The 21,993-nt window shown below is 38.9% G+C and overlaps 2 protein-coding genes across 4 annotated transcripts; one reads left to right on the forward strand and one right to left on the reverse strand.

Annotated features, from left to right (window-relative positions):
• Positions 1-3,966: 3,966 nt before the first annotated feature.
• Positions 3,967-9,162, reverse strand: LOC119890272 (protein CDKN2AIP homolog A-like). 3 transcript variants are annotated; one of them, XM_038701452.1, is made up of 4 exons: positions 9,081-9,162; positions 8,390-8,639; positions 8,166-8,287; positions 3,967-5,836 (listed from the first exon to the last, which is right to left on the reverse strand). In XM_038701452.1, the coding sequence occupies exons 2-4, from the start codon at positions 8,635-8,637 to the stop codon at positions 5,247-5,249; spliced, it is 960 nt and encodes a 319-aa protein (XP_038557380.1). In that variant the 5' UTR covers positions 8,638-8,639; positions 9,081-9,162; the 3' UTR covers positions 3,967-5,246. The 3 variants fall into 3 exon arrangements, with proteins under 3 accessions (XP_038557380.1, XP_038557378.1, XP_038557379.1); XM_038701450.1 differs by having other exon boundaries at positions 8,163-8,287; XM_038701451.1 differs by lacking the exon at positions 9,081-9,162 and adding an exon at positions 8,793-8,813 and having other exon boundaries at positions 8,163-8,287.
• A 219-nt stretch (positions 9,163-9,381) lies between these two features.
• LOC119890269 (gamma-tubulin complex component 4) lies at positions 9,382-21,717 on the forward strand. Its single transcript, XM_038701447.1, has 18 exons — positions 9,382-9,545; positions 11,147-11,275; positions 13,095-13,217; positions 13,298-13,351; positions 14,208-14,264; positions 14,898-14,977; positions 15,980-16,181; positions 16,268-16,433; positions 16,547-16,671; positions 16,784-16,834; positions 16,914-17,019; positions 18,696-18,803; positions 19,497-19,641; positions 19,734-19,911; positions 20,749-20,883; positions 20,993-21,109; positions 21,190-21,329; positions 21,465-21,717. Exons 1-18 carry the CDS (start codon positions 9,468-9,470, stop codon positions 21,469-21,471), a joined length of 2,001 nt encoding a protein of 666 aa, XP_038557375.1. The 5' UTR covers positions 9,382-9,467; the 3' UTR covers positions 21,472-21,717.
• Positions 21,718-21,993: the final 276 nt, after the last annotated feature.

A 21,993-nucleotide genomic window follows, 5' to 3' on the forward strand; every position in this document is an offset into this window, starting at 1 on the left:
ACTGCGCTGCACATCAGCGCACAAAGCAAGGTCCATAAAGACGTGGTGAGCGAGTTTGGTGTGGATAACATGACTGGCCTACACAGAGTCCTGACCCCAACACCATAGAACACCTTTGGGATGAATTAGAGCGGAGACTGCGAGCCAGGCCTTCTCCAACATCTGTGCCTGACCTCACAAATGCGCTTCTAGAAGAATGGTCAGAACTTCCCATGAACACATTCCTAAACCTTGTGGACAGCCTTCCTAGAAGAGTTGAAGCTGTTATAGCGGCAAAGGGTCGACCAACTCCATATTAAACCCTACAGATTAAGAATGGGATGTCAGTAACCTTCACGTACATGTAAAGGCAGGTGACCCAAAACTTTTGGCAATATAGCGTATATAGCCATCACAGACTAGGGGAAGTTTTATTAACTTAAGTGACCTGAGAGTTGTACACGGCAAAGCCAGTGCTTGTGGTTCATGTGATCTGCAAACTGAGATGAAGAAATGCATTATTAACCATTTTGCTGTTGAAATTTAAAAACTTAACTCCAAACTTGGTCGTTTTTGCACACTTTAAATTCAAGCAAGGGATTAAAGGCACATATATAGAAACATTCTTGGTGGTTGGACTGACAATGAGACTGTTTATCTTCCTGAACAGCAATACTTTCTCCAGACAGCGAGGAGTCGTTATTGATTCCTCGGGGAATTACCTCCAGTTCCGATAGAGATTGAATGTGTGGATAAGGGCTTTTTTTTTTTTCACACATTGAGACAGTTCAAACCTGCAGCAATCGCCCATTGGGAGAAATGTTTGTTTGTGTGATAATTTGACAGAGAAGTAAAGAATGACAGATGGAGATGGTGACGAAAATACTGAGAAACTGAAAGAAAAAAAAAGAGAGAGGTAGGATGATTGAGAGTGTGATGGATGGAGATGCAGAGCAGGTGACAAATGATACAGTCTGAAATAGAGATTGCTCTCTGAGAATGGCATTGTTGGGTGTAAACCGCTCAATACATTGACACCAGACAATGCTTGAGGCGGTGAAGCTGATGTATAACGTGAACACTAATATGTTAACACATGCACACAGATCTCTAACTGATTTTATTTTGCTTTTGGTGCGTGTCAATAAATACAGTAAGACTTCCTGTAATGTGAAGGCTGTGAATGTTATTATCACTGCTCATTGAAGAGACAGATAAATAAATACATGTTTAAAAAGAAGAGTCTGGGTGGCCGAGTGGTTAAGATGCATACCATTAAATGCAATGTACTGGGTTTAATTCCAGTCAGGGACTTTTGTTGAATGTCAAACCTCTTTCTCTCTCTCTCTGCCTGTTACTGCTACTATTTCTCTCATTGTGTCTCACCAGGAAAAATCAAAGAGAAGAGAGTAAAGTCTCCTGTGTGAATCCTCCTGCCCAGCAAAAATATCACTTGGAGCACAACAGTGTATCAACCAAAGACTCACAAAGCCTTCCAAAAGGTACCACAAATTCTTAAGCATTTATTAAAATAAAGCACAAGTTTTCACAAAGTACCATATACTACCACATTGAGCACTACAAAGTGCCCCAAATCACAACAAACTACCACCAAAAACACAAGCTCCAAGATGAGGTACCATGAAGAACCACAATGTACCACAACTGCAAAGCAACAAAAACAAGAAAGTACTACAAAGCGTACCAAAATGTACCACAACAAGTTCAAACTACTAAAAGCTAGCGTAAGTGGTCTAGAAAGTATGGATACTCCAAAGATTGATTGAGTTCACCAAAAAATCACATCCTACTACTACCTAACTACAAAAGCACCACAAAACATATAAGTGGTTACTAAAAAGTACAAACAACAGTAGAGTCCAACAAAGTACCACAACAGCACTACAAAGTATCACAAGAAGACTCAAGGTCCAGGATTAAGTACTCAAAGAACCACAATCTACCACCAAAGTATACTATAAAGTAACAATGCATTAGGTGTACCAAAAATGTGCCAAAAACTCAAACTACCACACGAAATGTTCCATAATGTACTGAAATACCACAAAGTTCTATTATGTTTACCAACTAAATCACATCGCATGCAACCGCAAGGTGCCCTTATGCACCATAGATGCCACAATTAATTGACAGAAAGAAAGAAAGCGCCCAATATACCAAAGTACCACAAAGTATTCTGTAAAGTACTAAAATAAAGAAATAAAGTACCAAACAATATATGACATAAAATGTTGTGTGTATACACACACACACACAAAGACACACACAAACAAACCGGCAGTCCAACTTTAAAGTAGAAAATCACATACACGCACTGCTGCCCTCTAGTGGTGAAACCTGAGACGGACTACAGAACACTGAAGTACATTATCATATTGTGAAAATATACAAATGCCATAGGGTTGCAATGCAGATGTAAACCTATGTCAAAATTCAGATGTTTAGTTGAAGCATGCTTTGTACAATTCCCACATTTCAGGGGTATATATTATGAAATAAGCATGAGCATGTGGCAGTTTATTTTAAAGGGTAACCAAGGTATTTTTCAACCTGGACTATACTACCCCATGTTTTTGTCTATGACCAATTGGGACAACATTGCGCCCCATCAAAGTACCACTAAAGTGCATGTTTTTGTCACTTCACAGGCTCAGATTGTTATTATAAGTGTGTAATGTAAGCAACATTATGGAAATAATGCCTACAGAGATAGACCTTTTTTAAAGAGTAAGATCCTCTTTTGTTAACCAGAAACAGTCCTATATTGCTCTTGTCAAAGCCACCAGCCTGCCTTAACAAAAACTGTAATTTTACCTCTTCGATCTACTGCTGATCGGTTAGTTTGTTTGTGTGTGTGACTTTGGTGTTTTAACCCTTTAAAACGTCAGCTTCACACAATAACAAAAACACCTGTGAGGTAAAATTACTGTTTTTGTCAATGGAGTCTGGTGGCTTTTAAGAAAGTGGGTAGAAAAAAAGAGCACTTAAGTGGATGTACTTTGACTGGGTGCAATTGCCCACAAGGATTATGTTGCAGCCTTGTTTCTCTTCATGGTGCGCTCCATTTACATCTGCATCGCTCTCACTCAATAACAGACCAATTTAAAAAAATGTTGTCCCCATTGTCACAAAGATACAAAAAGACGGAAAAATAGGTCCATGCTGAAAAATGCCAGACTTATCCTTTAACCATCAACTACGTTACACATCGTATCATCGCCGGAGTTCAGATTGTCTAATGAAGTGAAAAACAACACAGTGCAGTCATGTGAATACAGTCCGGTCAATGTGTTGACGAGGCCGAAGGCGTCCGGCTGATGGAGGAAATATAGCTCAGTTTCAAATATGGGGGAGGTCAAGCATGAATGTCACTCAAATCACTGAGTTTATAATTATTTGATGAGCACTGCTAGCATCTACTTAATCCTCTAATGAGGAACTGATCATCCACTTCAGTTGTGTCTGAACTTGCCAATTACCACTAATGAGAGGCAGTATGTGATGCAATTCAACATATAGATTCCAATAATAACCTTTTCACCTGCACCATGGTGAAATTATGTAATGACACCATTAAACTGTGACAGAAACAATTATTTACTCAAAAGGCTGTACACAAAATCACCAAGCTGGGTGCGTTTTCTCCAGGTGGAAACCAAATAAACTGCACTTGGTTAAATCATCTTTATTTAAAAAAAAAAAAAAATTATAATATATATATATATATATATATATATATATATATATATATATATATATATATATATATAAACAAACAGGACCACTGGTGTAAACACACAGTAACATGGAACAGTTTGGATTGTCACACTTCAGTGCAACCCTGTTCACCTTCAACCCAGACTGGAAAAGATTCACACATCACAGCAGCACTGCATAACTGTACACACTGTATCCAACTGTGCTCAAAGGGATTTTCTTAATTGTGACACAATATTTTCAACATAGTCTGGGTTTCAGTGTTTTTTTAATCTGTGAAAATGAAATAAAATAAAAGCAGAAACCTTTTGTACTTCGGTGAACAGTATAATGGGTAATTAGTTATTGGCAAAATATTGGTGAAAAACATGTAAATTGAAAAGTATAATGTACACCTTAACTTCTCTTTGAACATACTGGAATAAAAAAAACTCAACACTTTGGTAATTTCTTTGTAGAAATGTGTAGTTATTTTTCAATCACTGGTTAGCAGATTACAGTTTCCTAGTTTTCTGAAGAACTGGACTGAGTGAACCCCTTTTAAACACCTTGAGTCAACATCATAACAACAACAACGTTTGGAGCGGTCTATGTGATCTTAACTTTTACTCCACAAGTTACATTTTCTGGCTAAGTAAGAAAAATGAGATTTAAACACAGGATCCACCAAATAACTGACCCTGCCAACTCAACCTGTTACAGAAAAACTATAAAATGCAAGGGTTAATGGTTACAATTAGAGAAAAAAAAAAAATCATCCAAAAGTCACTTATGGTCGGAAAAACTGAAATATCAAAATAAAGTCTGGATTTCTAATTGTATGAACACTACAGTCAAGTCAATCATGTTTAGAAAAACTGACAGTGACTGTATTAATGGGTACAAAGATAAAGGAAAAGTTAAAGTTATCAACTGTGGTTTGTTAATTGTTGATAAATTAAATCAAGCTGTAGGCGTGACTGCACCCAGTTACGGTTTGTGAAATCACCAGAACAAAACTTGTCATGACACGAACGCACAAATGGGAAAAATATACACACGAATACTCCAAATATCAGGTGATGGCCAATAGTCATTTTGTTGCGACAAATAAATCACATCCAAATAATCCAATGACATTCTCCTACAATAATATGGTGACTTTCCTTTATTTTAACTCTTTAGTCGTCTGGGAGTTGAGCTTTTTACCAGTTTGTGGCCGTTTGACTTTATATAATGCTGCAACTTTATTCACATCATTTTATTGTCTATAAAACAATGTAAAACTGAATGTGGTTAAAAATGTAGTCAATACAGTATAAGATTAATTCTTGTTGTTTTAATAATGTATCCCAGATAGTTGTCTAACATTGTGTCACCTGTATTATGATACCAAAGTCTAAGTTACTCAATGATTCCCAAGTCTAATTATGATGTTATGGTACATAACAGTCTAGTCCTGACTCAGTCATGAATTTCTTCAGTAGCTCCATTCAGTAAATGTCACTTGTCTGTGCGCCCAGAAGGGCAAACATCACAAATTGTCAGCTTTATGAAGAAGCATCTTCCAGCTGCTCGTCCTGAAAAGGGTAGCTGAGTGCAGGAGGAAAGCCCTGACTCCGAGGCTGTTCGTCCAGCAACACCAAATCCTCCACATCTTTCCCTTTGTACCTCCGTCTGCAGATCTTAACTGTTACTTTTCGCCCCTGAAAGACTTTCAGGGCCTCTTTGGAAGCCATGGCCTTGGCTGCGGACTCATCCCGCCCGTATCCTGTTCCCATGTACACAGTCTGACAGCGAATCTCGCACACGTGGCCTTCCTTCTGCGTGCGACCTGCGGGTAGGCCTGCGATGTCCTTCAGTGGCACAAACACACAGGCCAGGGTCTCTTTACATGACTCTACACAGGAACGGAGTATTTCAAAATGGTCCAAGTTGGGACCAAAGCCCCCTGCCGACACCAACTTCCAGGCCACCGCCTTGTAGAGACGGTTGAAGAAGGGCTGGTGATCTGCTGGAGCCTGTGGAGGAGGTCCTGATTTCTGACCCACAGCCCACGTAGCAGTCCTCCCAGCAGGTCGACTGTCAAGCTCGTTAGCCCCACATTTGGCTCTTTTCAAACAGCTGTCAGTATCGCCTTCTACAAATGAAGACACAACAGGCAGGATAGTGATGACTGCACAGACTTCAGCAGCAGGTGTGTGCATGCAGGTAATTAAACAGAAACCCTGTTGGACCTGATCTACTAAAAAGAAAACAGCTTTTTTTAAACACACTATTTACCGCCCAGTGAAAGCTAATTTTAACTTAGGTGGATATATAATTATTATTTTTAAATCTACCAAGTTTGTAGCTGCCTTAGTAAATGGGGGTGGGAGGTTCTTTATTTGTATCTCAAAACTGAAGATTAAAACTTACCTACAGAGCAAACTATCATTTCTCCTACAAACCAACCTTTCAAAGAGGGTAGGAGTCAGACTACTATGCCTATCAAAGTCTGTGAATATTCTCAGTCATCCATTAATTTGAAAATGGATTAAATGCATCGACGCTTAGTTTAATCCATATAACTATATAGCAGTTTCACACGGATATTTATTAATGTCGCACATCGCGCTTACGCTGTGTGAACACGACGTGATTATGATGCCGCTGTTTGCAACGTGGAGGAAGAGAGACAAAATAGCGAGGGACAAAGAAGAAAGTGTCCAAAATATGGGATTATTTCAAGCTAAAAGAAAACAACAACTCAGTAATGTTACAGTCCGCCACCGTAAAACAAAACTTACGTCGCCTCGGCAACAGCACGACGGCACCTGATCAGAAAGCACTCGGTGTTCTGTCAGCGGACCACAGACAACGTAACAGTAACAGCAACTTTAGCATTTCACTGAAATCATGATTAACTGGTGAGTTGGGCTGAAAACGATTCATCGATGAAATCGAATAATTCGATTAATCCATATAACTATGAAGCACACTGTTTCACACGGACATTTATTACAGTCGCACATCGCGATTACCTGTGTGAACACGACGTGATTATGATGACGCTGTTTGCAAAGTGGACCTGGTTGGGCCGTGAGTTTGGGTTTGTAACGTCACAGTCCTGAGTTAACTGGGTGTAAGGGAGCTGCACTTTAGTACAACTTGTATAGTACTAGTACTAAAAGTACTTCTTAAACGATGCATCGATGAAATAATCTGTAGAAGCTTCTAGTACTAAAATCATTATTAGCTGCAGCCTTAAACTGGACTTGGCTGAAGATACTTCTGACTTTTTGACTGGTATGGATAAGCCAACTAGGCCTGCATGATATGAGGAAAATCTGCAATGTGCAATAACATTGTTCAACATTGAGATGACGATATCACTTATCACTAAAATGAAATAAACTCTATGGCAACCGCTTGTTAAAGCAGCAGCTCCTTCAAACTTTGCTACACTTTTGTTTTTTAAATCTGTTTTTTCCAGCTTTATTGCCAAAACACGTGTTACCGCTGACAGAAATACAGTCATTGGAAAATGAAGACGGGGTTTTTGGATTAAAAAGCAGCGGACCATGATCCACAGGGCCCGATCAACCGGACCAGGAGCCACGGCGGGTGCAAATTTCATTTCATTATGCAGCCTTGTGCTGTATAATGACTAATAAATAACCTTGTACCTTGTAAATAAACAACTATTGAAGCGTGCATTTTAGCTGCTTGGTCGTCTTTATATTCAAAATGGGATTAAATATTTTCAATACAAACTACTGACGTACAAACCTCTCCATGGACTTGCACCTCAGTACCTCACAGATCTACTCCATCCCTACACTCAGTCACGGTCCGTGCGGTCCTCTGACAAGGACCTGCTTGCTGTCCCTAATTCCAGGCTCTGGACATCTGGTGACAGAGCTTTCTGTGTCAGTGCACCATCACTCTGGAACAAGCTTCCTCTTGCCATCCGCTCTGCCTCCTCTATAATAACCTTTAAAACGCAGCTTAAAACACACCTCTTCACTGAGGCCTATGGGCTTTAATCTCCCCTGGCCTCACACCTCTCACCTCCCGCCTTTTTTTGTTTGTTAAGCGTCCTTGGGTTTGTGAAAGGCGCTATATAAATCAAAGCAAATATCACCATATTTGACAATAACACCTTAGCTTGGGGTGGTGCTGATTTGCATTGTGTTGAAAGGTGCTTTTAATATTTTCTCCACCCATACTTACATACATGGGGAAACAAATATTATAAACATCACTATTGACCACAATGCTTACTACAGTGTATTTTATCCCCCTATGTTTCTGTCATTCTGTGTATTCCCAATCCCGACAAGCAAACATGATAAAATAATGGTGTTGTAAACATTGTGTGTCACAAGTTTTATCTTGTGTCCACCTAGACATATCATATTAGGATGCGGCTAAAGAGAAGGAAATACGGTAGTCTGCTTTATTAAAAATGTGCATTGCATTACCACCTGTAGCACTCCGCTTTCCTCTGCCCATGATTCCATCTTTTGTTGTTTTGTGAACTGGGGCGTCTTGGACAACTATCCCCTCACCCATCTCCTTGATCTTGTCCATTACAGCCTGTGGATAGCTGAGGAATGAAGAGAACAGAGACAGGTGGACTTCCTCATCAGTGTGCCTTCATGTTTACTATCTGGAGTTGATCAATCTGCTCTGTCAGTGCGGGTCTTACCTGCAACCGAGGAAAACGTGATTGGCCCATACCATGGACAGAGAGAGCAGCCTGTCAAGACTGCTGCTGGGAACCCCTGGCTTCACTGTAGGGAAGGTCTCCATATTTCTCACGATGAACTCTCTCCGAGCAACCCACTGTTTGTTGCTCTCACAGTAGTCTCTTAAAGTGTCGACCCATTGGGCTAGCTGCGGGTTCTGGCCCAGGTACTCTGAAACAATGTCCTCTCCGCTCCTCTCCCCCGCCATCCCTGGAATAACAATCGATGTATTTAACAAGTAAAGAAAACCCACACCTGCTCTTTTATTTGTGTGGCACCTACGTTAGTACAGCTAGCTTGAAACAGGCTAACTGGTCTTATCAAACCTAACAAGATTATAAAAGACTACATATATCCGTGTACCTAATGTTACTAGATTTTGTTGTTCTTTTAGACCTGCCTGGTTGTAGCCTAACGACGCTAACAAGTTTCCCAGAGTGAAACAGACACTAACGTTAAATGACTTCAGCAACTGTTAACGTTAACTTAAGCCAAACGGCTAGCCGAGTAACAACAGCTCTTCTAGAAGCCAAGCAAATAACAACAACATGCTAAAAAAGCTAAATTAAAAGGCGAGTAACGTGATATAAATAGCTTGTACAGTCTGTATGATGTGGCGTTTTTACATTTCAACTTATAACTACGACATACCAAGCTTTCTCCGCTGCGAGGTGTTGCTAGCTAGCCACACATGACGCACATGACCCAATGATGACGCAAGACTGATGACGCTACCCTTTTTTTTTTGCGTGAGGAACTACATTTCCCAGAAGCGCAGTTGGCAGCTGCGGGTTTACCATGCTAACGTTTGTTGTAGAGCTCATTATAGCCTTGAAGTAAGTTATTGTGCGTTTACATATGATAGGAACTTACTCTTATGATATTTTAAAATAAATTAATGTCGAAAACGACTAGTCCGTGCCCCCGTGATGCTTTGCGACGTGACGTAGCCAACCTGCGACAGCTCGGGCGGCAGTTTGTTTTGGTGGATGAATGAGAAACTCACCGATGATTTTTATAATTTCAGGGTGAATTAACATGATTCACGAGCTGTTGCTGGCGTTGAGCGGGTACCCGGGGACGATATTCACATGGAACAAACGCACAGGTTTGCAGGTAAAGCTAAAACATCTTGTAGCCTCCCTACAAAGCGACGTGTACGAGTTAACGGTGACATGCTAGCTAACCTTAAAGGTTTTATTATTATTCTCTCATATATTATTATTATTTCAACAGGACTAACAAATCAATTTATAGTGTTTTATTTGCTTAAACTAAAATAAACTTAAACATTGTATGTCCCCGCAGGGCAATTGGTTCTGCAGTAAGACATAGACCAACATACATAAAATACTAACATGTTATACGTTTGTGCTAGGATACGTTAGCTTAAGGATAGACTGGTTTATATTCAGCCATTAGAAGAGATATGTACCATATTTTACAAACAATATAACGTTATACAGTCGGTCTCAGGCTAAAATCTGCAATCTTCTCCATTTATCTGCCTCTCAAAAGTATCTTCCTCAAACGCTGCTCGTTTTATTCTTCACGATAACCAGGGTTATATGAAAATAAAGTAATTAAGTTCCATTATATACATCCAGAGGTTAGAAGAGCCTATAAACCGGGTTACAAATTAAATTTTTCTAGAGTTCTAAAAGACTCAAACATATAAGCAGACAACTGGTCACACATCTAAGCATGTTGGAGTCTGCAGTTCACCTGAACTTCATATTTGGGCTCTGGGTGGGAACCTGCGGAGAGAACATTCACACAGAAAGTGAAGTGACAGTGCTATCTATGCACTTCTGTGCCTCCCTGTTCACTAAATCATCATGAACCAAAACTAACCAGGTCAACCTAGGCAACTATTAGTAAGATGTCTGTGAAGCTTCTCAGTCATCCAGGTCATCCAACAAAGGTTTAAATCAGCCAGTTGACCAGTTGCCCTTGATTTTAACCTTGATTTGGCAACAGTTAATAAACTTTCTAAAGCCTCTTCCCTGAATTTAGGAGAGACATCACCATAAAAACAGTCAAGGATGGGCTACAACTTTGCTCTTGCTTTTTGCTTGTCAGCAGTACTGTTGATGGGTTGATTCACAGCAAGGTACACCGACGGATTCTTGTGCAAGCTACACTTAAACAGTGCGTATAACACTTCTAAAGGGTTAAAACGTGACCAGTCAATAGGCAGCAGAAAGAATGGTGGCTTGTGCACCTGGCGATACGGTCAAAATGTTATCACAATAATTTTTTTGATCGATAATTATCACAATAAATATCAAATTGTTATTTCTTTCAAGTTTAAAGGCTGATTTTTGCTCCTGAGTGAAAGTTGAAGAAACCAGATTATTAATTGTGGTTTTAAACTATTATGGTGAGAACATGACAAACACTTTTCTGGATCACTTAACAAATCTGAGGTAGAACATTCAAAACAATTAACAAAAATGCATGAGTAAAATCTTTTTTCAGTCCCTTTTCCTTGACAAAATAAATATCTTAATAGAAAAAGTTCTAATTTGTTTGTGTCAAATGAAATAAATCAAACATTTATTGAACACTTGTTATATTGTTATTGTGGAAAATTATACCGCAATAATTATTGTTAATGTTTTATTGCCCAGCCCTATGTGCGCCACAGTAACCTTTGTGTATTAGAGGTACACAGTGTATCGTTTCGAACATGAACCACTTTTTCTCACCCACAGGTGTCCCAAGACCTGCCCTTCCTTCACCCCAGTGAGACCAGTGTCCTCAACCGGCTCTCTAAACTGGGCTCAGATTACATTCGCTTTACAGAATTCATAGAACAACACACTGGCCATGTGCATCAACAAGTGAGTAAAGTCCCTAGATGTTATATAACAACTTATTTAGAATTTTAGCTTGTATATTTTAACAAGACAGATATTCTTATGAAGAGATGCACCTTTATAGGAATACTTTATTATTTATACTTATATATTTCTGTCTTTCCCATATTCTGTTGTTCTTAGCATACCTGAGCCCTTTCAGAAAGCAGGCTTAACAAACTCTGGGCTTATCCCTGAGCTCTGGGTTGATTGAGCCTGAGGTGGGAAAACTCTGAATTTTCAGTTCCAGAGCAGCTGATCAGAATAAGTTCTATCAACTCTGAGTATGTTGAGCCTGATTGAAGCGCGTGCGTGGGGATGAAAAAAAGCCATCATTAATGGAGCTCCGATACTATGATTCACCATGGCAACGGGTAAATAAAGGCAGAGCCTCAATTTTAATCAGGTGGAGCTAGAAATATGAATGCATGCCAACGCGGACCATGATAGGCTCTAAAACGCAGGAGTGGAATCAATGCGATCAATGCGTTAACATTATTAGGCTACTACACAGCGTTGCTCATTCATCATTTACCAGACTGGAATTTCCTTAATGAATGATAAAGTGCTGCAGCCCAATACATTCCATTTTAAATAGGAAGGCTATATTTGTTAAACTGTAACCCGGCGGGATAAAATGCCGGTGGCAATCGCCTACCTGATTATGAAAATAGGTAGGCTATAGATCAAATATAAGACACTGTTTACTCATGAACCTGTGATTGTAAAGTCACAGTCACACCCAGCAGGTTAGCCTATTAATTATTTTTTGCAGTGGAAAATGTGTCTAGAGGTTAAAGTTTTAGATGTCTATTTCACATTAATAAAATCTTGCTCATTTTGTATTTTATTAATGCTGTCAAAACACATTCAGACTATCAGCAGCTAATAATGGAAAAACTCACTTTTAAACCTTATTTAGGCCTGTTTGTTTCAGCGGCACCAAAGTCATCCTCACACAGAAATAGTCACCTTGTCTCCAGTTGATAACGACGAATGTTCCAATCAGTGCAACAGAAATATGAAAGATCACAGTTCATTGATCAGTTTTATAGGTTACATATTAAACAATGATTACTGCAGTAATGTAGCCCACTGTAAGTGTTTTCAGTGCAACTGTTCACAGAGTCGCAGCGTTATACCTAAAGACGGACATAGATTGTATTCTGTGCTGAGGATAAATCCACGATGTGCCAAGATCTGTCATACATCGATGACAGATTGATCATAAAAGCGGTCATGTTCAAGATCATGTTTGGGTAAAAAACTAATAGCCTATCTAACCGAGATTTTAAAGTTTTTAAAGATGTAAATGCGTTCAGAACAGCAACACAGCATCAGTTGCCGGAGTTACTGATCTAGGGATTATCTGATCTCGCTCTCTGAAACGGAATATCCAGACTTTCCCTCATCTCAGGCTTAACATACTCAGAATTTTGGGTAATCCTGCTCTCTGAAATGGGGCCCTGTTCTTGCTTTTTACTGCCTCTTTTGTGTGCTATTCATTGTTGTTTTTATTTATTTTCTTGTTTCTTCACTTTATTGTTAAACACTTTGACCTACATGGAATACCTATATGGAAGGTGGTATTTAAAAAGTATTATTTATTATTAATATTACAACGTATCCAGTCGATGTAATAAAAACCAAAGACAATGTCCATATCAGTTCAGTTGCATTTTTGAGGACGTTCAGTTTGTCAAGGCGTACCATACCCTTTTCTTTCTATCTACGACAGGCTGTGTCTGTTAATGAAATAAATATGTCTTGCTCACTGGACTTCTCTAAACAATTTGCTCTTTAGGAACATCACACGAACCAGCCCAACCAGACTGGACTTCATGGAATTTATTTGCGGGCTTTCTGCACCGGGCTGGACTCTGTGCTGCAGCCATACAGACAGGCCCTGCTGGACCTGGAACAAGAGGTAAAATTATGACACAATCAATAAGAATAAATGGGCGAGCACGTAACAGGATGCTCATTTAACTTGTATGTATGTTTCAGTTCCTTGGAGATCCTCATCTGACAATATCTCATGTGAATTACAAGCTTGATCAGGTAAAGCATTAATAAAACCTATAAAGAGATTTTTTTCCTTTGAAATTATACAAATCTATAAAGACACTCAGTGGGAATTCTTTCTACAGTTAAACATACAGTCCCCTCCAAAAGTATTGGAATGGGAAGGCAAATTTCTTTGTTTTTGTTGTTCACTGAAGACATTTTGGTTTAAATAAAAAGATGACAAGATCACAAGAGTTCAGAATTTCTGCTTTTATTTCCTGGTATTCACATCTAGATGTGTTAAACAACTCAGGACATACCACCGTTTGTATTAGACCACAGCATTCTTAGGAGAGCAAAAGTAAGTAAAATAATCTTAAAGTAAATAACATTTAATATTTGGTGGCACAACCCTTGCTTGCAATAACTGCCTCAAGCCTGCGATGAAACTGTATTTACATGTGCAGAGACATTTGTATCATTTGCAAGGGGGGAGTGTCAGTGGGAGATGATGGTGCCCAGGAAGTGGAAGGAGTCCACAGTGGTGACTGGGGAGTCACACAGGATGATGGGGGAGGGTAGACTAGTCATGCAGAGCTATTTAATATTTGGACAATCAACCTAAAAGGCAACACCTGGACAACAAGAAACATCTGTCAGTCACATGTTCCAATAGTTTTGCTCACTTGAAAAATGGGTGGGTTCAAACAAAGGGTGGTGTGTCCTGAGTTGTTTAACACATCTAGATGTGAATACCAGGAAATGAGAGCTGAAATTCTGAACTCTTGTCTCATGAACTCATCTTTTGATCTTAGTGAACAACAAAAACAAAAGACTTTGCCTCACCGTTCCAATAGTTTTGGAGGGGACTGTATCTGTTTGTCTAACATTGTACTTTTTCTCTGTTAAGTTCCAGTTGCTGTTTCCTTCTGTGATGGTGGTGGTGGAGACTATAAAATCACAGAAGGTAAGGATTGTTTATAGAAGTATATCACCAGGAAATACAGTATAAGTTTAGGGTGGCATAAAGTGCTGATAAATTGTTAAAAAAAATATATAACGTATAACGACAGGCCTCCACTTCACCAGAAAGCCAGTGATGTCAATGTATGTAACCGCAAGTTCCCCCGATTGAAGTGCAAACCCAAGCCCTTGTTGCATCATCCCACTTTTATCACCATAGCAGCTGATAAAAACAACAAAATACATATGGATTAAGAGACCAAAGTAATATGTTAAAAATTTAGAGAAAACACAAATTTCCTCAGTTGGAAAGCAGCCATGCCATGAGGTGTTACTCATGCGTAGTTCATTATGTGATCTTGTCACGTCCTCTTGACTATACTCTCACGAAGGCAGTTGATGGAAACATTTCATTTTGCACAAAGATCAGCAATTTGATAACTTATTTGACAATTTGCAAATATAACATTTATTTTAGGATACAGATTAATCATGTCAGTATATTTCATGCAAACTAAATTAACACGGAGACAGACCAAAGAAAATGACTAGAAGACTAGATATAATAATCTAGAGTTGTACCTGGGTAACAGAATTGACCGCTATGTCCTCCTCGTCTTGTGTGTGTTGCTTTTAGATCCATGGCTGTCAGATCCTGGAGACGGTGTACAAGCACAGTTGTGGAGGGCTTCCTCCTGTACGCATGGCCTTAGAAAAGTAAGTCAGCTCCCTTTGGCAAAGACCTTAAAGCTGGGTTAGGCAATTTATTTCAGAAGCAGAATAGAGAGGGGTGGGTTTTCAAAATCTACCTGTTTCTTGCATGTTCTTCAATATTGCATTCCCCAGCTTTAAAGTTTAAAAGCTGTGTTTACTTTGTTGGGTAAACACTGCCTATATACTCTGTATATTAAAGTGCTACTTTTAAATGTGGTCCAACCATTGAAAGCACTTTGTAACTTCATTTAGAAAGATTATTATTATTTTTATTATTGGTATTGCAATATGTTCTCTTGTGATGTGTCATTGACTTTGTGACACCAAGTAGCCCTGTTCCAATAGATATTTGGATAAAGTTATTTTGTATTTGACAGTTGATGGCATGTGTTTTGGATGTTTGCATGTGTGTTAAAATGAAACTCTGTTTTATCTCATCTGTCTATAAAATTAATATCTTCCCTTTTCTCCTTGGCCTTGAAGCTTTGTCTTTTGACTGTGCGTTTGTGTGAGCGGTATCTCCGCTCAAAACGTGACTAATGAAGTAGCTGTTTTTCAAAAAGCTTTTGTCACCACTGCACTTGGTATAAAGATCAACAGGAACACCTAGCAAATAGTTAAAGTAATAAAAGGGCACATTTAAACTGATTAAGCTGTAGGTAAATAACACAATATGCAGGAAAAAAATGACCCTCGACTCCCTTGATGTCACTTTTTATGCATAGTTTCTATTCTCGTGTTGATTTGGATGATGTATACCTCCTCATAATTTTCATTTTGGGCCACTCCAAATGAATGGAATAGTGGTGATTGATTTCTGCTTTTTGTAAAATTACAAAATTGCAAATGCATCATTTTATAGGCACGTTTGAGCTGCAATGTGCGTTGTCTTGCTCTACATAAACAGTCATAAAATCTTCTGTATTGTCATTTTATCTTATTAAAATACACAAATGTTTTGTGTGTCTTTGTGTTGAAGTTGTATTTATTTTATCCATTCTGCAGGATTCTTGCTGTGTGCCATGGTGTGATGTACAAGCAGCTAGCAGCTTGGATGCTGCATGGATTGCTGCTGGACCAAAGCGAGGAGTTTTTCATAAAGCAGGGGCCCAGTGCAGGAGGGGCTGCTGCCAACCAGGAGGAGGAGGAGGAGGACCTGGGGCTGGGAGGTTTGAGCGGCAAACAACTCAGAGAACTACAGGACCTGGTGAGAGCTATAGTCAGAGAGACAGGACCAAAACACTGGACAAAAACTCAGTAGTCTTGATTATGTCCTGCTGTGTTGTGGTGCAGAGGCTGATCGAGGAGGAGAACATGCTGGCTCCGTCTCTGCAGCAGTTCTCCCTGCGAACTGAGATGCTGCCGTCTTATATTCCCATCAGAGTGGCTGAGAAGATCCTCTTTGTGGGAGAATCTGTCCAGATGTTTGAAAACCACAACCACAGCCCATCCAGAGCCGGTAGTCTATCCTGCTGTAATTTAAGTGAAGTCTTATACCTGCATACTCTAAATGTCACCTTTTATATCACTACAGAGAGAGAATACTACACGTTACTGTTTTGTTTATTTTAGGCTCCATACTGAAGCACCAAGAGGACTTGTTTGCTGCTGAGCTGCACAGACTCAAACAGCAACCGCTTTTCAGCCTGGTGGATTTTGAAAATTTGATTGATCACATCAGGAGCACAGTGGCGGAGGTGAGATCAAATACTACTGCATTGTTTTTGTCTTTCAACTAAATAACATTCAAAGTGCATTAGCACTCTCAAAGTGACTAAATTAAAAAGTCACAATCTTTCTGACCTGCAGCATCTCTGGACGTTGATGGTGGAGGAGTCAGATCTGCTGGAACAGCTTAAGGTTTGTATTAATCACACACATGTTCTGGATCATAAATGTGTGCCAAGTGAAAACTGCTGACGTTTGTATTTTCATCTAGATTATTAAGGACTTCTACTTGCTGGGTCGTGGCGAGCTCTACCAGGTCTTTATTGACCTTGCGCAGCACATGCTGAAGACGCCTCCAACAGCCGTCACTGAGCACGGTAAAATTTTAAATATGCAAACATGACTGAGATCTGTGATGTAGTTTTTCCCCCAGGCTCTATTGTTCTGTAGTTACATTGCACAAAAAGGTTGTGTAGTTGTTGCTGCTCCAACATTCCCAGCTGTAACAACTGGCAACTACAACAGGGTGTAACAATCCATTAATACTTACAGCAGTGTCATCATGCTGCATATTGAGATACTTAAAAAAAATATTCTAATTCATGCTTCCTCACATGTTTGGCCAGATGAAAAGGATACTAGAAACCCTGTAGCAGTGACTTCTTGTTAACCTGATTTTGGATTATTGTTTATTGAAGGACAAATGTAAAAATAGTTTCATGGCTATATTGATTTTTTTTATTTTATATTACTGAGAGAAATCCCATAGGATCTGGAATAGGATATTGAATATTATCAATTACGGATTTATGGCTGTGTACTGTGATGCAGGTTAAACACTGCTCTTTGTTTATATCTGATACATAACAACCATATTTTACACCTGAAATATGTTGTTGTTAAAGTTAGGTCTGTGCAGTCATTTCGACTTGTTGTCATTGTGTGGTGGCTTGTGGTGCTTTACAGTAGGGCTGGGCAATAAAACAATAATGCTAATCATCGCAATATAATTTTCCTCAATAACAATATAATAAATGTTCAATATATCGTCAATAAATATTTGCTTTAATTCATTTGAATCACGAACCAATTAGCACTTAATTTTTCTATTAAAATATTTATTTTGTTGAAAAAAGTTTAACTAATCATATTTGTTGTAAAAGATAATAGTTTTGAATGTTCTACCTTAGACTTGTGAAGTGATCCACTGCTTAAATCAAGTGTTTGTCACATTTCACTCAGGAGCAAAAATCTGCCTTTAAACTTGAAAGAAATAATGATTTGACACACATCGTGATAATTATCGATATCGAATGATCCGAAATGTTTTTATCGTGATAAGATTTTTGGCCGTATCGCCCAGCCCTACTTTACAGTGAAGAGAGTTCCGACGCTAATAATTATGAGCTACCATTTGTACGTAGATGTACGGACAATAAGTACTGTAATGAAGTTTTCTCTCATTAATCTGTGTACTAGATGTTTACAGACAACATGTCAGTAAGGCTCTGTCTGCACAAACCTCCGTCACCATGATAGAAGGGTTTTTCATTCAGCTCTCAGTTAGCCTGCCATATATTTATGTGCTGTAGTTTTAAACTGTAAATGTATAACATCCCCGAAACAATCACCGTTTGCTGTAAAATAACTGGCACAAAACACATTTTACTTTAGTGCTGTGTTGTGAATGTGTAGCTACAAGTTTATGTTTCCACCATTACCTGGCACACTCCGTACTTGTATAGCGCCTTTCTAGTCTTAGCCTAAGTGCTCAAACGCTTCACACTCACTCATACACTGGCGGAATAGCCAGTTCAAATGGATGCAGAGTGGATGGAGGTGTGTAGTGTGTAGGGGTTGAGCCTTCTTGGACAGCAACAAATAACAACTGAAACCTTTCCAGCGCCAGCCTGCATCAAGCTTTCAGACATCTTGCAACCTGAGTTTTTATTTCAGAAAATGTGTTTGAATTCAGGACTTGTTTACTGTTTATGGTAACAGGCGTCATAAGAAAGGCTGTGTGCGTTCAAATGTCATGTTTTCCGTTTCACAGATGTAAATGTGGCCTTTCAGCAGGCAGCTCATAAGGTGCTCCTGGACGACGACAACCTCCTGCCTCTGCTGCACCTCACTGTAGACTACCAGGGCAAAGACAGCAAAGGTGTGCTGCTGATCAGAGCTTACTGTATGTTAATAATGGGAAACTTATTTAGGAGACTGAAATATAATGGAAAACTTTTTACTTTGAAATGATGCTCTCGTTTATTTGGTGTTTAGCGCCATCCAGAGGTTTTATAATCGGACTGTTACTAAATGAAGAGAGCCTTATGTTATACGTATATAACTGAAGCAATCTTCTCTCAAAAGATGTAAGATTTTCTTTATTAAACTGCTGCTTGAAAAGAAGAAAAAAGAGAAATTTAATTAACAACAATTTTGATAATAGTTTAAACTCATTTATTAAGAATGGCTACCTAAATTTGAGGATTTGCTGCTTCCTCTGGTCTATTATTTTAAAATCAAATATCTTTTGTTTATTGTTTGGTTAATGATTAACACTGATTAATCAACAGTGGAAATAATCATTATTTGCACCTCTATTTCAAATAACACACACTACTTTGTGGCTTAAGTGAAATCAGTTTGCATTAAACAAATGCTTTAGATCAGTCACTAGTCATTACAGAATCACACCAAAGCCTTCAAGCAGTGAATCCTCTGTGCACACACTGTGAAGATGATGATCAGACTCATTTGGTGCTGTTCAGTAAAGCACCAGGTTCAGTGTTCATTCTCCTTATCTCTGTAATTTTGACTGCAGAGTGATTAATGGTTATTATGCGTATTATTTCAGAGGCGACGGGCCCCAGAGATGGAGCCACTCCTCCACAAGACACCTCCCCTCGTGAGGTCCCTCCCACAGGTTGGGCTGCTCTCGGCCTCACCTACAAGGTTCAGTGGCCGCTGCACATCCTCTTCACTCCTGCTGTCTTGGAGAAGTGTGTTTAATTAATAATTAAATTAAATTATTTGTTTATTGTGAGTACAGCTGGTTAGTGTCCTGTCCTCCTGTTTGTTCCTCTGTGGTCAGGTACAACGTTGTGTTCAGGTACCTGCTGAGTGTGCGGCGGGTGCAGTCGCAGCTGCAGCACTGCTGGGCTCTGCAGATGCAGAGGAAACACCTCAAGTCCAGCCAGACAGATGCCGTTAAGTGGAGACTACGCAACCACATGGCGTTCTTGATCGACAACCTGCAGTACTACTTGCAGGTAACTATACATCTGGTGCCTCTTTCACTGTACAAACAATTACCCACACACAAACCACTATTTAAAAAAGCAGATGTTCATTACACACATTCTTTACTATGAGTACACATCGTTTTCAGGCGCAACCCTAGCCCCAGTTTGTGCCTTTTGTATCATTACATCGATTCACAGAGCTACGCATCTGAAAGATAAATCCCTGTTGATGTTTAAAACATGCATAACTGTCATTTAACAAAACTTAGTAACATTTTAAATGTAGTTCCAGACTTCCCGAAAGGCTACAAAATAATAATGTTTGACCCAAATTCCTAATTTTAAAAAAAAGATGGTAGATGAAAGTGACAACTGCTTACTTATTTTGTATGACACAATAAAACGATAAACCTGTTATTATGAATGAAAATATAAAACTTAAACTTATAATACAACTTATGCATTCTATAAATCTAGCAAGTGTGATGTTGTGGGAATATAAAAATAAGTTTAGAGACAGAATTCAATAATTAACCATAATCTAATAATTAAAAATTTGTTTTGGTTGTTGGCCAATTTCACTTGCTATTTTTGAAATCTGAACACTTTTTTATAATATACTAACCAAAGACACAAATTTATTTAAAATAATTACATTTGTGTGCTCAATTTTATTGTTTTTATTTAGTCTGCTTTTCTAGTTTACATCAATTAGTGTTCTTGTTTTGTTTTTCCCGTGATTCTTTGTTCAGCACTCTGTAAACTGTATTTTAATCTTCGATATTCTATCTATGCATATTTGTCTTTGTGTGTGCAGAGTTTTATGCATCTTTATGCAACTTTTTTCCTGTTGTTTGTCTCTAGGTGGATGTGCTGGAGTCTCAGTTCTCTCAGCTGCTTCAGCTGATCAACTCCACCAGAGACTTTGAGAGCATCAGGCTGGCCCACGACCACTTCCTCAGTAACCTGCTCGCCCAGTCCTTCATCCTCCTGAAGCCGGTATACATTACAACACCGAATTATGTTGGAATTTAATCGGCTGCAACAGTTGTCCAAGTTTTCAAACTGAGGCTATTTGCTTACTAAATTGTAATAAATGCTTGTGCAGGTATTCCACTGTCTAAATGAGATCCTTGAGCTGTGTCAAAACTTCTGCTCACTGGTCAGTCAGACTGTGGCGTCATTGGACGAGAGGGGAACTGCTCAGCTGGATATCCTTGTCAAGGTAGAGATACTTCATCTCATTTGTCTAATGTTGGAAAATGTAAATATATATTTTGTAATACCACCACTCTGAAATTTCAGGGCTTTAGACGCCAGTCCTCCTTACTGTTTAAAATCCTTTCGAGCGTGAGGAACCACCAGATAAACTCTGATCTGGCTCAGCTGTTACTGCGACTGGACTACAACAAATACTACACACAGGCTGGAGGCACACTGGGCAGGTAGGACATTATCTGCTTAGCTTAAAATCATGATGCATAATAACGTTGAGACAGTTTTTAGAATGCAATATTTAAACAGAGGTCAAGGTTGTTTATGGTTAATCCAAAAATGTTCTTAAATTTCTTTCTTTTCAGTGTTTAAGAAGAGGATAAGAATTTGGACCTTCTATGCTAAACTCCCACACTAAACAGAAGAAACTCACATCCGTCCTGTTCTTCGCTTTTGCCTTAACCAAATACGGTCAGTGTGGCTTGCATGTTAAAATGATCTGTAAAGGATTAGTTCAACCAATTTATACAATCATTTTCCTCCCTCACCTCTGGTGGGATCTAGCCATGCAAATTTGGGTTTTCTTTGTGATAATCACATCTCTGAAAAATAACATTTTTGAGGTCTGTGGATTATCCACAATAACCTGATGAAGTGAAGCTTCCTGTTTATAAGCCTAGATTGATCGAGCGTTACAAACAGAACCAATGTTTAAGCAACTTTGATCTAAAGTGATCAGAATAAGTCAAGCTTGGTTTAAGAGCTGTGTGTATATTCAACTAAAGGAAGAGCTCAACATTTGTAAAAATTCACTTATTTGCTTTCTTATTGAGATGTAAAGATCAATAATACTCATTGGTCTGTTAGATATGAAGCTACAGAAATCACAACTTT

This window comes from Micropterus salmoides, unplaced genomic scaffold (genome assembly GCF_014851395.1).
Source record: "Micropterus salmoides isolate LMB-PRFRI ecotype aquatic unplaced genomic scaffold, ASM1485139v1 Ms_hic_scaffold_6, whole genome shotgun sequence".
Lineage (NCBI taxonomy): Eukaryota > Metazoa > Chordata > Actinopteri > Centrarchiformes > Centrarchidae > Micropterus > Micropterus salmoides.